At 36.8% G+C, this 13064-nt stretch overlaps 1 protein-coding gene across 3 annotated transcripts in view; it reads right to left on the reverse strand.

Annotated features, from left to right (window-relative positions):
- Positions 1-13064, reverse strand: part of LOC102593612 (transportin-3) — a 75477-nt gene that overhangs the window by 55227 nt on the left and 7186 nt on the right. For 2 of the 3 annotated variants that reach the window (XM_015307911.1, XM_006338689.2), the window contains exons 2-6: positions 9619-9717; positions 9309-9530; positions 9058-9177; positions 7266-7349; positions 7083-7142 (exon numbers count right to left, since the gene is read on the reverse strand). In XM_015307911.1, the coding sequence (XP_015163397.1) occupies positions 7083-7142; positions 7266-7349; positions 9058-9177; positions 9309-9530; positions 9619-9717 (585 nt within the window). The remainder of the gene's footprint in view (positions 1-7082; positions 7143-7265; positions 7350-9057; positions 9178-9308; positions 9531-9618; positions 9718-13064) is intronic. The other variant, XM_006338690.1, reaches the window with a different exon arrangement.

Consider the following 13064-nt stretch of genomic DNA (forward strand, 5'->3'; position numbering starts at 1 on the left):
CCCCATAGGGAATTCCCTGTGGCATTGTTATTCAGTTGGCCCTCCATTCCCCTGGCCGCACACTGTAAGGGTGTTTGGCTAGACTTTTAAGCCAAGTCAAAATGGCTTATAATTGGCTTATCTATGCATTTGGTAAACATCCAAAGTGCTAATAAGCCAAAAGTTGCAAGTTGGTCACCCCCAACATATGTTTTTTTCAATTTATACGCACTTTTAGTTTGGCCGAGATGTTTATTCTTTAAAAAATAATATTTTTTATAATCGTGGTGTCCGAACAAGCTTTCCGACACCTCAACTAATTCCACGGGATACCTATCACCTCCCACTAGCTTTTCATCCCACTTCATTGACCACTGGGTTGCACCCTTGGGTTAATACTTAAAATACCTTTTCAAAACAAAAGCTCTAACTTCCTCTGCATCCCACATCTGCCATTCATCATTTTCCTTGCAAAGATCCTTTTAAATTTATGATCTTTCGTAAATATAATTAAGGGTATTTTAGTCATTTTATAGAAAGAACAACTTACTGCACATTTTTACCAAACACGGCAACTGTTTATTATCAATTTCAACACTTTTATCCAAACATTTAACTGTTTATTTATAAAATTGATGTCAACACTTAAATTGCTTATCATAACGTACTGCTTATCAGCTAATCCAAACGGACTCTATATTTCTCGGTTATGACTTCTCTTCGTATGCATGTTCTTGTGACGATCTACACTTCTTTTTAATGAAGTAAGAATATCATTAATGAGAGGGCACTAACTAGCCCATATACAAAAAGTTGAAAATCTTAAATACATGATTTCTATGAATGCCACCTAATCAATCCATACACAATAACCTCATGGCTGCACCAAAAAGAAATAAGGGGAAAGAGGCTTTTTCTCAAGTGTACAAAATCTTTCTCTATTCCATCATAAGCTCTCATATTCCTCTCTCTACGGTCCATGACAATGCTAAAGGGGCAACTTCACATGCCATGCATCTCCTCGTCCGTCTTCTATGAGCCCAGCTAAGCAAAGTTTCTTTCATAGTTCTCAGTATTACCCACTCAATACCAAGCCATCTCAGCAATACCAAAAGTTGGCTCTATAACTATGTTGATAAAATGGATATTGGATCTTTCAAGAATATTGGCTAACTTTCAAAGTTGCGTAAGGTCAAGGTCAAGGTCAATTTTCTCAACAAAGTATTAGAGTCAAACTCATCTTCAATGTTGTGCTACCAAATGCTTAGCCACATGTGCCATGTATTAACACTCCTAATGTTCAACTTTGGGCAAGTGGGAGAGAGGAAAATGCTAGAATCCAAGATCAATAAGTGTATGAGTTACAGTCTCCTTATGCAACCTTAAATAATAGTTACCACTTGAGGTAAATTTTTGGGTTGAGTTAGGCCCGAGTTATATAAGGAGACCAAAGCTAATACACTTGAAGATTTTAGTACCCCCAAACACTAAGGGATCGTTTGGTGTGAAGGATAACACCCAATAGTCCTAGGATTAAATCAAAGTGACACTTTTTGAGATAAAGGTAACTGTGTATTCACAAAAGGCTCATCATCAAATAAATGATGAGCATAGGTCACTTACAATCTCATCAGAGCATATCAAACTACCCTATGGGAGATTACAAATTACCTATAAAGTCTACAAAGAGTTCTATATCCCGCATCATATCTTGTTTACACCAAAAGTACAAAAGACCAAGACAATTCATTCTAATTTTCTGGATGTTGTTCCTCTTATCCACAAAGCATCTTCCATTCCTTTCTTTCCATAGGGACCACCAGATGCAGGCTGGGATTAACTCCTACCAATCTTCATTAGACTCCCTTCTTCCTATCTCCTTCCAGCTGTAGAGCAAATCCTTAGTGGACTTTGGAATTACCCAGCATACACCAAGAAACATGTTCCGTAAGTTTGTAGATACTTTGCAATGAAGGAATAAGTGACAATTAACTTCTGCATCTTGATCACACATAAAGCATCTTGAGCATATTTGTCTGCCTTTCTTTTGAAGCACTTCATGTGTTAAGCAGGCCCTTTTGCACACTAACCAAGCAAAACATGAGATCTTCAAGGGTATTTTTATCTTCCATATTAACTTCCATGGCCAGTGTTTGGCCAATATTGTATCTGCATTAACAAGACTTTACTGTAAACACACCTTTGCTTTGCCATCTCCAAATAGGCTTATCAGGTTCAGTGGAGGTGCCTGGGAAGGCATTGAGGATCTGAAACAGATTAATGACCCTCTCGATTTCCCAATCATTGAAAGCTCTCCTGAATATGAGATTCCAACCCTGAGGGCTCCATAGTTGTGAGATTGTGGCCTTGTTTTGAGTGGTGAAGCACAAACAGGTCTGGAAAGAGTGATTGCAGGCTTTCATCCCCAATCCAATGTTCATTCCAAAAATCAATTTTCCTACCATTTCCCACTTTTAGTGAGATGTTGCCTTTGAATTGGGGCCATAATCTTCTAATAGTCTTCCACACACTGCATCCAAAAGTTCCAAGAGCCTCCTCAGTAATCCAATGGCTTTATAGTCCATACTTCATTTGCATAAATCTTTTCCAGAGTGACTGATGAAAAGATTTATGCAAATTTAGAAATTAAAGATGATGAAACTCCTAGTATTGAAGATTGTAAAAATAGCATATATACAAAAGCTAGAGAGTTATATAATACATATAAAGCTATGGAAAAAATATTCCAATAGTTGAACCTCCATCTTGTAGGCCTAGAAGTGATGATACGGATGATTGGATGGATGATTATCTTGAGCTTGAATCATCTACTAATAATGACTTTGATTTATATTTCAATCAGGCACGGGAAAAGATTAGGCATGAAGAAGGACAACTTCAAGCTCAAATATTAGTATGGTGGAAGAATCGTGACAATCAACTTCCGACCCTTGCTAGGGTTGTTCGAGATGTGCTAGCAATTAAGCATCATCGGTCGCTTCGGAGCAAGTCTTTAGTGCGGCGAAATTTATGATTGGAGATCATCGATATTCAGTAGCAAAGGATAGTTTGGAAATATCGATGTTGTTTCGAGATTAAGTCAATGCCGAAAGAAGAAATACCGAACTACCACAATTAAATAGCCAAATAGAAGACGAAATAGATGAAATATTTGGGTCAATGCCGAAAGAAGAAATACCGGACTACACAATTAAATAGCCAAATAGAAGACGAAATAGATGAAATATTTGGGTCAATGCCGAAAGAAGAAATACCGGACTACACAATTAAATAGCCAAATAGAAGACGAAATAGATGAAATATTTGGGTCAATGCCGAAAGAAGAAATACCGGACTACACAATTAAATAGCCAAATAGAAGACGAAATAGATGAAATATTTGGGTCAATGCCGAAAGAAGAAATACCGGTTAAATTCAATATAAACTTTAAACTTTAAAGTCAATTTTAAACTTTAAAGTTTAAAGTTTAAACTTAAATTCAATTGAAACTTTAGTTTACTTGAAAGTTTAAAGTTTTAAATTGAAGTTTTTTAATAATATAATATTATATAATAATTAAAGTTAATAAAAAAATTAAAAAAAATTACCGGTACACAATGATCCGGTAAGAACCGGTCCGGTCCAAACCGGCTCCTATCCGGTAACTAAGGGACTGGGCGGAACCTTTGGGAATTTCCGGTAAAACCGGTTCCGGTAAATAAATCCGGTAACGAGGACCGATTCCGATAAAACCGGTCCTGTCCAATTGCCAGCCTTATCTCCTGTTGACACCACAACTTTCCCCATTTTTATCCTTTGGATAAATCCTCGATATCTGTTGGGTAATGGGTTTCTCCTTTGCCTCTTCTACTATGGTGAACCTCGCCGGAATTTCTGTCCATAGTTGCATGGAAAAGGAGATTCCAACATTGATAATGGTCACCTCCTTCGGGATCCTTGACCCATCGCCTTTCACTTTGATTCGAGCCCATTTGAGATGATTCCGTAGTTGTGTCTCTTCTTCAGTTTCAATCCAACCTCCACAAAGATCTTTGATGGCCTTGAAAACAATCTCTGACCAGAGATGTAGGGGAAGGCCTACAATCTTGGTCCAGGTCGATGTTGGTTTATTCTCCATATTTGTGGCCGCTAAAGTTGGGGACCACCACTCTAACTGGACCCTCGAGTTGTTCCAAATACACTCACCTGCAATCACCTGTTCTGCCGTGGTTTTCATCGCAAACTCAAACAAGAATTTTCCAGCTCCCATCTCATAAATGTTTAGTCCATGGCTTTGTCTCCAAAACTTGTTTGCCCAGCTTCTCACTTCTGCTAGGTTTGGCAATACATTATTCCTTCCTTCAAAATCTCCAACTAGACTTCTCTGCAAAACTTCATTGTGGGTGTTTGAAGATTCATTAATGCAAATGATTCCCTCTTCCTTCATTAATGTTGCTTGGGCATTAACTCCGTCTCCTTTTCTATTAGTCCATTTAATGCTCCTCACTGCCTCTGCAAAGGGGAAATTATTGTCTACCAACCTCGGCTTCGTACTTTCCACCTCCTTTCTATGACTAGAAAGGAATCTCCCCATTTTGTCTGCTATGTTTTCCCATCCTGAGTTCAAAGTCAACTCCGGGATTATGATAACGGACCTCCTTCTTCCCCTTATGTTTATCAGACTCATATATCTGCCATATTTGTTGAAATTCCTAGCACAAATATATTTCTGATAGAGGTTCTAGTCTCCTCCATCTCTCCACCACATTTCATTTCGTCTTTGAAGCTTCCCGCATGACCTGTGATCCAGATCATTGATTCCTTGTTGAAAGAAGTTCTAGTAATGTTTCTTTTACTCCTCTCAGACCATTCGTATCAGTCGCCCGTCGTTCCTTTGATTCTCTCGAGATCGAAAGATTTAAAACCTACTGCAAAGTAAATACAGTCCTCCATTGATCGGAGGAGGGTTTAAGGAAAGAAAAGGGAGGGAAGGTGAGGGTGGAGGTTCCCGGTGATCAAAAGCACCACCGAAAAATGGATGTTGGTTTTGTATCTAGTTCATAGCTTGGGAATCGTGCCTGGGAGTGTTTCTCTCTCCTGCTGAAGCTTTCATAATGACACTTAATTTGTTGTTTGGTAGGCAAGTCTGGGATAGCTTATCCCAGAATTAATAAATAGTACCGGGATAAGTTATCCCTCCCCTTAGGTGGTATAGTAATCTCGGGATAAGTTATCCAAGATAAAATAGGTAAATGACAAAGATAACCCTTTAAATTCTTTTTATACATCACTTTTCACATTCATGAAGGGTATTTTTGTAAACAAATAATTTCTTAAATTATGAAAAGCATATTATTTTTAGTACAACTAACCAAACACTTAATAAAAAATAATCACAGTATAACTTATCACATCATAACTAATCTCATCATAACTTATTCCATCATAATTTATCCTATCATAATTTATATTCAAACCAAACGACTCCTAAGGCTTAGCCATCTGGAAGGTGAAATAAAATAACATGTATATCACGATGTGTCTACCTTTGAAACAGTGTTATGAAGTATGAGCATCCAACCAAAACATTAATGCAATTGGTTCTCTCCTGAAACGGTCCTTACCTTTCTTTTGCCTTGGCAATAGTGGGAAGCATCTAAAACCTCTACAAAAGTTTGGAACACCATATTTGCAGTTATTTGGTGGATCATTTGGAGGGTGAGAAATACAAGAACCTTTGGAGGCAAGAGGAGCAAACATCATTTATCTCTAACACTAATGTAATCTTTTTCTTTGATGTGACTTGTCCATGGCCAATGTTTTAGAGCCAATCACGTTGATAGATTTTCTTATCTCGTTAAACTACCCGTTAAGTTTGATTTTCTTTGGATATAAGTACTTCAACTATTGTAATTATACATCAATATAATATCTACAAATTTGACAGGAATGGCCTGGGTGGGGGAGGGGGCATAAAAATAAAAAATAAAAAAAATTGAAATATTTTCCAAAAACAATTTGATGGGGACGGCCTGGGTGGGGGTGGTGTTAAAAATGAAAAATTTTAAAACTTGAAATATTTCCCAAAAAAAAAATTAGAAAAAAAATTGACGGGGGTGGAGGGGGGAGTGGCTTAATAGTTTTAAAAAAAATTAAATTTGAAATATTTTTCAAAAGCAATTTTTCTGAAGGGGGGTAGGGAGTAGGGGTTGGGTGAGTTTATTTTTTTTGTTTGAGGGTGGGGGCTGGTTTGGTGGTAAGGATAAAAATATATTTGAAATTTTAAAATTTTAAAATATTAATTATTTTTTTTGAATGGGGAGGGTCTGGTACGGAGTATGGGTAGGGTAAGAAACAAAAATTAAAGGATGAAGTAGAGTTTTGGAAAACACTTGCCAAACATTTAAGCCAACCAAACATGGGAAAATTAGAAAACATTGAAAATGTTTTCCTCCATACCAAACACACCCTTAATGTGCGCTTCAGTATCGTCATCAAGGTTTAAAGCATACTTTTTCTTATCAATGAGCCTCTTATAAAGAGACTATACTAAACAATTCATATTACATTTTATCGTGAATTTTTTTCTTAATTTCTTTCTTCATATATTTGTCACTCATGCTTATAATTATTAATCTTGGACTAAACATATATATTCGTATTTTTTCCCTTTGTGCCTTTTTTCATTAAAGCTCATGCTTTATTTGCACTAAAAGCCCCAGAGCTTTTTTGTGCTTTATGTTCTTGATAACACTGCCCTGTTCTCAAAATAGTAAACTTGCAACTACATTTGCGTGGAACCTCAAAATTGGATCACAATGTGAGAGTGCTAGCTTATATACGTCTGATATGAGTTATAAAGCTTCTAAGGACTTAAGGTTTTGGGTTGGATGCTCAGATTTTTTAACATGGTCAGAGCGAGACTCATCTTCAAAATTGGTCTATCCAATGTAGGACCACCCATGTTATGTTACTTCACACTCCAAATGTCCAATTTGTGGGGATAGTATACTTACTTTTCCATCCTTTTTCTCTGTTTTTCCTTAATATAAATAAAGAAACCAGTTCACATAAGTCGCTTACAAGAAAATGAATATTATACCTCATGTCGACTCACAAGTTCAGTGAGAACTTCAATGGCTAGATCAAATGAAGACGAAACCTGTTAACCATTTGAGTAGGTAACTGGGTATTAACAACTTCAGAACTTGAAGCAACTTGAAGACATCATTAGAATATTACCAATGCATGCTAGGTTTTAAGAATATTTAGCAATACATATTACCTGCAACGAGTTAAAAACGAAACTCAGAAGTGGATGTCCAGCCAAACAGTTAGGTGGAATCTCCGAGAAACAACCAGCTCGAACCTATTGAACAAAGGTAGGTAGTAGAGACATTTAAGAGAAATACAAGAAATGACCCATGTATCTGATTCTGGCACCACTCCCACTCAACGACAAGATGCAAATAAGAATTAAATAAAGCATATTTTCCGATAACAGTTTCCATTCAGGACAAAGTTGGGTTTTAGTTAAATAATCTAGTTTTTTTAAGAGTTAACAAATATAAATAAATACCAGTCAAATAGTTGAAGCGTGTACATACTTTAATCATGGATGGTTGAGATTTATAAGAAATTAAAGAATTTAGGGCCTTCAATGGGCTGCAAAATATTATATTCCCACTTGTGTGATGCAAAACATTCTTAAATGTCAACAGACCCATCAGTGTTGGATTAATAACAGCTTAGCAACAATAGAACATAATTCTTCATTTCAAGAGTAGTTCTCCGGAAGGGTACAGACATGAGGCCTTTGATCCAACTCTCTTTTACATAAAGAAATGAAAATCCAAAAGCCGGGGAATACTTTTTCATGAATAGTCAATTGTCTTTTCATATCAAACAGTCGTTTGTTGCTGGTACACGGAATGTTACAATTTGCTTCTCCTGGACTTTTTGCAGGACTACTGCTCAAAGTAATTTCCTCCAACTTCTCTGTTCTTTCCTATTTTATTATCAACAAAAATTGTGTTTCCGACAAAATAGAAGTAAGACAAGATGCCACCCTCTTATCAAAAAGAAGTCATCTTATATTCATTTTGCATATCAGAAGGCAGCAATCAACAAAAAAAATCATTTAGCTCATACCATAAAGACTCTGAGTGGCCTCAGTCACAGACATTCCAATACATAAGGCTAATATTGGACACCCACAAATTTTATTACTCCAGCAGATTCCCCATTATTTTACAAGAAAAAATATTTATGTCAAAAGCATAAAAAGTCTTCTTATGAGATCAAAATAACTCAGAACAGGCATGAGTAAGCACGACCATCAAACCAAAGATGGCAAACCAGTACTGTGATTCATTCAGAATATGATAACTCTCTTGGTGATCCAGTAGTTCAATGAACTGAAAGACCCAGCTAGGGCTAGGATTTTAGCTGCACCAGGTATACTATACACCTAGGGTGAAGATCAGGTTTTATATAGTTGTGAGAGTTCCTTTTTGCTAGGAAGTTAGAATATTGGGTTTCTCCGCACCCAAGGAAGTTAGACTACACCTAAATCTTGGTCAGTGCAAATAGAGAGGGGGAGGATCGATGATTAGATTTTTTTTCTGTCTCTTATCAGATATATGAGACTCCAATTCCTTTTAAAGTGGAAAAAAAAGGATAAATAAAATACTCAAGAACAAATAAGATTTGCAGAATCTAGTTGCCGGCAAAGAGTTGATGACAATTATTGATTAATAGAGCCAAATACCAGTGTTTATCATCATATTATTAGCATTATATCAGTCCTCATATCTTAATCTTTTCCTTTGAAACAGTCTCTGCTTATTTTTTTCTTTTTTTTAATTTAAGTAATTAGTTCTATTGCAGGCATCAAGTAGATTCATAATAGTTACAAAAGCAAAGTAGCAAAAGGTTGGCTCTCCTTTACATTGTTAGTTAAGAGTCAGGGAGCTGGCAAAGTTCAGAAATGAATCAGAAGAATCTGCTTAATTTCTTCTAGTTATCGATTGACCACCAAAAGACCTGGTTAATGTATTTAGTCAAGATGAACTTACCCAACTTAACAAACAACGCAAAATTTTTCTGTGCCTGCCCTGGAATTGAATGCTACTGTTAAAACTCATATCACTCTGACGATGAAGGAACTCAAGAACCACTGAAGTATGTGAGAGAAGCTGCTCCTTGCAGGAAAATATACATGTAAGATATAGAAGCTGGATAAAGGGCAGCCATGCATTATAAAGCATCAACTTTTCCAAAAGAAAAACACTGCAGCTTTTAAAACAATCAAAAAGGAGTTCTAAACCTCTCGACCATACTCGCGTCGCTGAGCCGAACTAATTCTGTATTCAGTATTCTGATCCTCCACGACTTCTGGAAGGACTGTGAGCATTTCCAAGACAGCGATGTTGCCTTCATCATGGTTTTCCAAACTTTGGAGACTGCGAAAGAGCTTCTCAATTGGTTTTCCATGCTCTACAGCATGAAGCATGAGTGCAGAGAGAGCAAGACAAATTTGAGTCAACAGCTGTTTCCAACAAAATAAGATCTCAGCAAATATAAGTAACATTTTTAACATTCATAAAAAAAAAATTGCAAGCAGAACGTTGAATCACCTGTGGAGGGCCTAAACTAAATCTCTTAGCAGCCAATAGAAGAGCATTTAGCAGAGCATCTTTTGCTCCCATTTGCAAGTAGCTTCCTTCATTTTGTATCTGCAAATTAGACAATAACCTCACACTATCAATAAGATATAAGCAACCTCAACAAGCTGCAAGGTGGGAAAAGTACCATTTGGTCAAATGGGAGGAATTGCTGGTAAGTAAGAGAGGCGGTGGACTCAATATCATAGAGCTGAAAACCCAAAACAAGAGTTTGATGATGAAATGGTTGTGGAAATTTGTCTCACCAGAAGTATCTCTATGGAAGGAAGTAATAATAGAAAAATATGGCATGGAGGATAAATGGATGACAGAGGTGATCACCAACCCTTACAATTGTAGTGTATGGAGGTCTATCAGGAACCTATGGCAGCTGGTCAAAGAGAGAACAAGCTGCAAGGTGGGCAATGGAGAAAAAGTAGCTTTTTGGAATGACATTTGGTGTGGACAGGAAGCACTCAAACATGCCTTCCCTGTACTACATAGTCTGAGCCAAGGACAAGAAGCAACAGTGGCAGAGTTATGGACAGAACAAGGGTGGAACCTGTTTCTAAGAAGGGGACTAAATGATTGGGAGATGACAACCATAGCAAGATTTCATGATACAATGCAAATGGCTACCAATCTGACAGGAGAGGAAGATAGACTAGTATGACAGGGGGAGAGAGAGGGAGAGTTCACTGTAAAATCAGCATACAGAGAACTCAGGTCTACGGAGGAGCAGCATGCAGGATGGCCCTGGAGGATGATCTGGAGAACAGAAATTCCCTACAAGGTGAATTACTTCACATGGCTCTTGGCAAAGCAGGCAGTCTTGACACATGAGAACTTAAACAAGAGGAAACCCAATCTACGCTCTAGTTGCTATCTATGTGAAGAACAGGTGGAGACAGTCAACCATCTCTTTTTACACTGCAAATGGACTGATCAATTGTGGCAGATGTTTATCCAAAAGAGGAAGATTAAGTGGACAAAGCCTGGGAGTATTATAGAAGTCCTACAATGCTGGAACAGGGATGGAAATGCAGGAAAAAATGAGAAGAGATGGAGGATTGTCCCAGCTTGCATTTGGTGGACAATTTGGAAGGAAAGGAATCAAAGATGCTTTGAAGGAAAACAGAACAATATCCAGAAGATAAAGACTAATTGCCTAGGGCTTTATTATTTTTGGTGTAAGCAAGTAGTGATAGGAGATGCTGAAAATGTGTTTAATATTATTGACTGGTTGTAACTAGAAGATCCTAGGAATGATGTAAGTAAAACTTTTTGGAGGGGGACTACACTTTGATGTAGTATACCTGTGGATATATAGAAGTAATGTTACCTTTCTCAAAAAAAAAAGTAGAAATAAGAGATATGATTTCTCCTTCCCTAAATACAGCACAGTACAATTTAATGGAAGTATAATCAGGTGCTGAGGCGCTGCATAATGAACTTATAGGAGGGGGAAGAGCAGTCCAAGGGCATGGAATGTTGCCACTTCAGCAATTATGTGGATTATTTGGGAACAGAGAAATAGGAGAGCATTTGAAAGGGTTGAAAAAGATTTTGTAAAGTTGCAAAGTAGTTTGTTGTTTCTAGTTTCCTTTCGGTGTACCCATGAGATACCTCTTGTATACGGATTTTTCCACTTTTTACTGAAATTATTACCTTATTAAAAAAAGAATGGAAAGGTTGTATAAATGAAGCACAAAGATTATGCCAAAAATTACATACAGTTTACTTCCTTAGGAATTTTAACAATTGTGCATCAATTAATCTTTGACTAACCTCTCAGCAATAACTTACCATTCTTAACTAAGAGAACCTTGGCCCACAAACCATAGTTCGCCTGAAGCGGATCAGTGATATATAATGATTACTACCTCTAATTTTACATTGATAGTACTAGGAGAAATCAAAATAGATAGCAACAGGGGTTATTTTCCCGTGGATTGATAGAAGCAACTTAGCTGCAAAACTTCTCGTAAATTCATCAAAAAAATTGAAACTTCAGTGAAGGATGCCAGAGTCTACAAATACTGAGTACTTGAAGAGAATAGGTGAATAATCATAAGCTTGATTATTCTCTGATGAGATTATAAAGTATAATTAGTTAGTTGTGAACAGTAGAGTTTAGTTGTGAACAGTAGAGTCGGTTATGTACAGTAGAGTTAGTTAGACAAGTTTGTTAGTTAGTTAATTTCTACTGATCAGTGATTGTGTATATATATACATAACCGACTCTACTGTTCACAACTAAACTCTACTGTTCACAACTAACTAATTATACTTTATAATCTCATCAGAGAATAATCAAGCTTATGATTATTCACCTATTCTCTTCAAGTACTCAGTATTTGTAGACTCTGGCATCCTTCACTGAAGTTTCAATTTTTTTGATGAATTTACGAGAAGTTTTGCAGCTAAGTTGCTTCTATCAATCCACGGGAAAATAACCCCTGTTGCTATCTATTTTGATTTCTCCTAGTACTATCAATGTAAAATTAGAGGTAGTAATCATTATATATCACTGATCCGCTTCAGGCGAACTATGGTTTGTGGGCCAAGGTTCTCTTAGTTAAGAATGGTAAGTTATTGCTGAGAGGTTAGTCAAAGATTAATTGATGCACAATTGTTAAAATTCCTAAGGAAGTAAACTGTATGTAATTTTTGGCATAATCTTTGTGCTTCATTTATACAACCTTTCCATTCTTTTTTTAATAAGGTAATAATTTCAGTAAAAAGTGGAAAAATCCGTATACAAGAGGTATCTCATGGGTACACCGAAAGGAAACTAGAAACAACAAACTACTTTGCAACTTTACAAAATCTTTTTCAACCCTTTCAAATGCTCTCCTATTTCTCTGTTCCCAAATAATCCACATAATTGCTGAAGTGGCAACATTCCATGCCCTTGGACTGCTCTTCCCCCTCCTATAAGTTCATTATGCAGCGCCTCAGCACCTGATTATACTTCCATTAAATTGTACTGTGCTGTATTTAGGGAAGGAGAAATCATATCTCTTATTTCTACTTTTTTTTTGAGAAAGGTAACATTACTTCTATATATCCACAGGTATACTACATCAAAGTGTAGTCCCCCTCCAAAAAGTTTTACTTACATCATTCCTAGGATCTTCTAGTTACAACCAGTCAATAATATTAAACACATTTTCAGCATCTCCTATCACTACTTGCTTACACCAAAAATAATAAAGCCCTAGGCAATTAGTCTTTATCTTCTGGATATTGTTCTGTTTTCCTTCAAAGCATCTTTGATTCCTTTCCTTCCAAATTGTCCACCAAATGCAAGCTGGGACAATCCTCCATCTCTTCTCATTTTTTCCTGCATTTCCATCCCTGTTCCAGCATTGTAGGACTTCTATAATACTCCCAGGCTTTGTCCACTTAATCTTCCT

Source organism: Solanum tuberosum, unplaced genomic scaffold (genome assembly GCF_000226075.1).
Source record: "Solanum tuberosum cultivar DM 1-3 516 R44 unplaced genomic scaffold, SolTub_3.0 scf00004, whole genome shotgun sequence".
Lineage (NCBI taxonomy): Eukaryota > Viridiplantae > Streptophyta > Magnoliopsida > Solanales > Solanaceae > Solanum > Solanum tuberosum.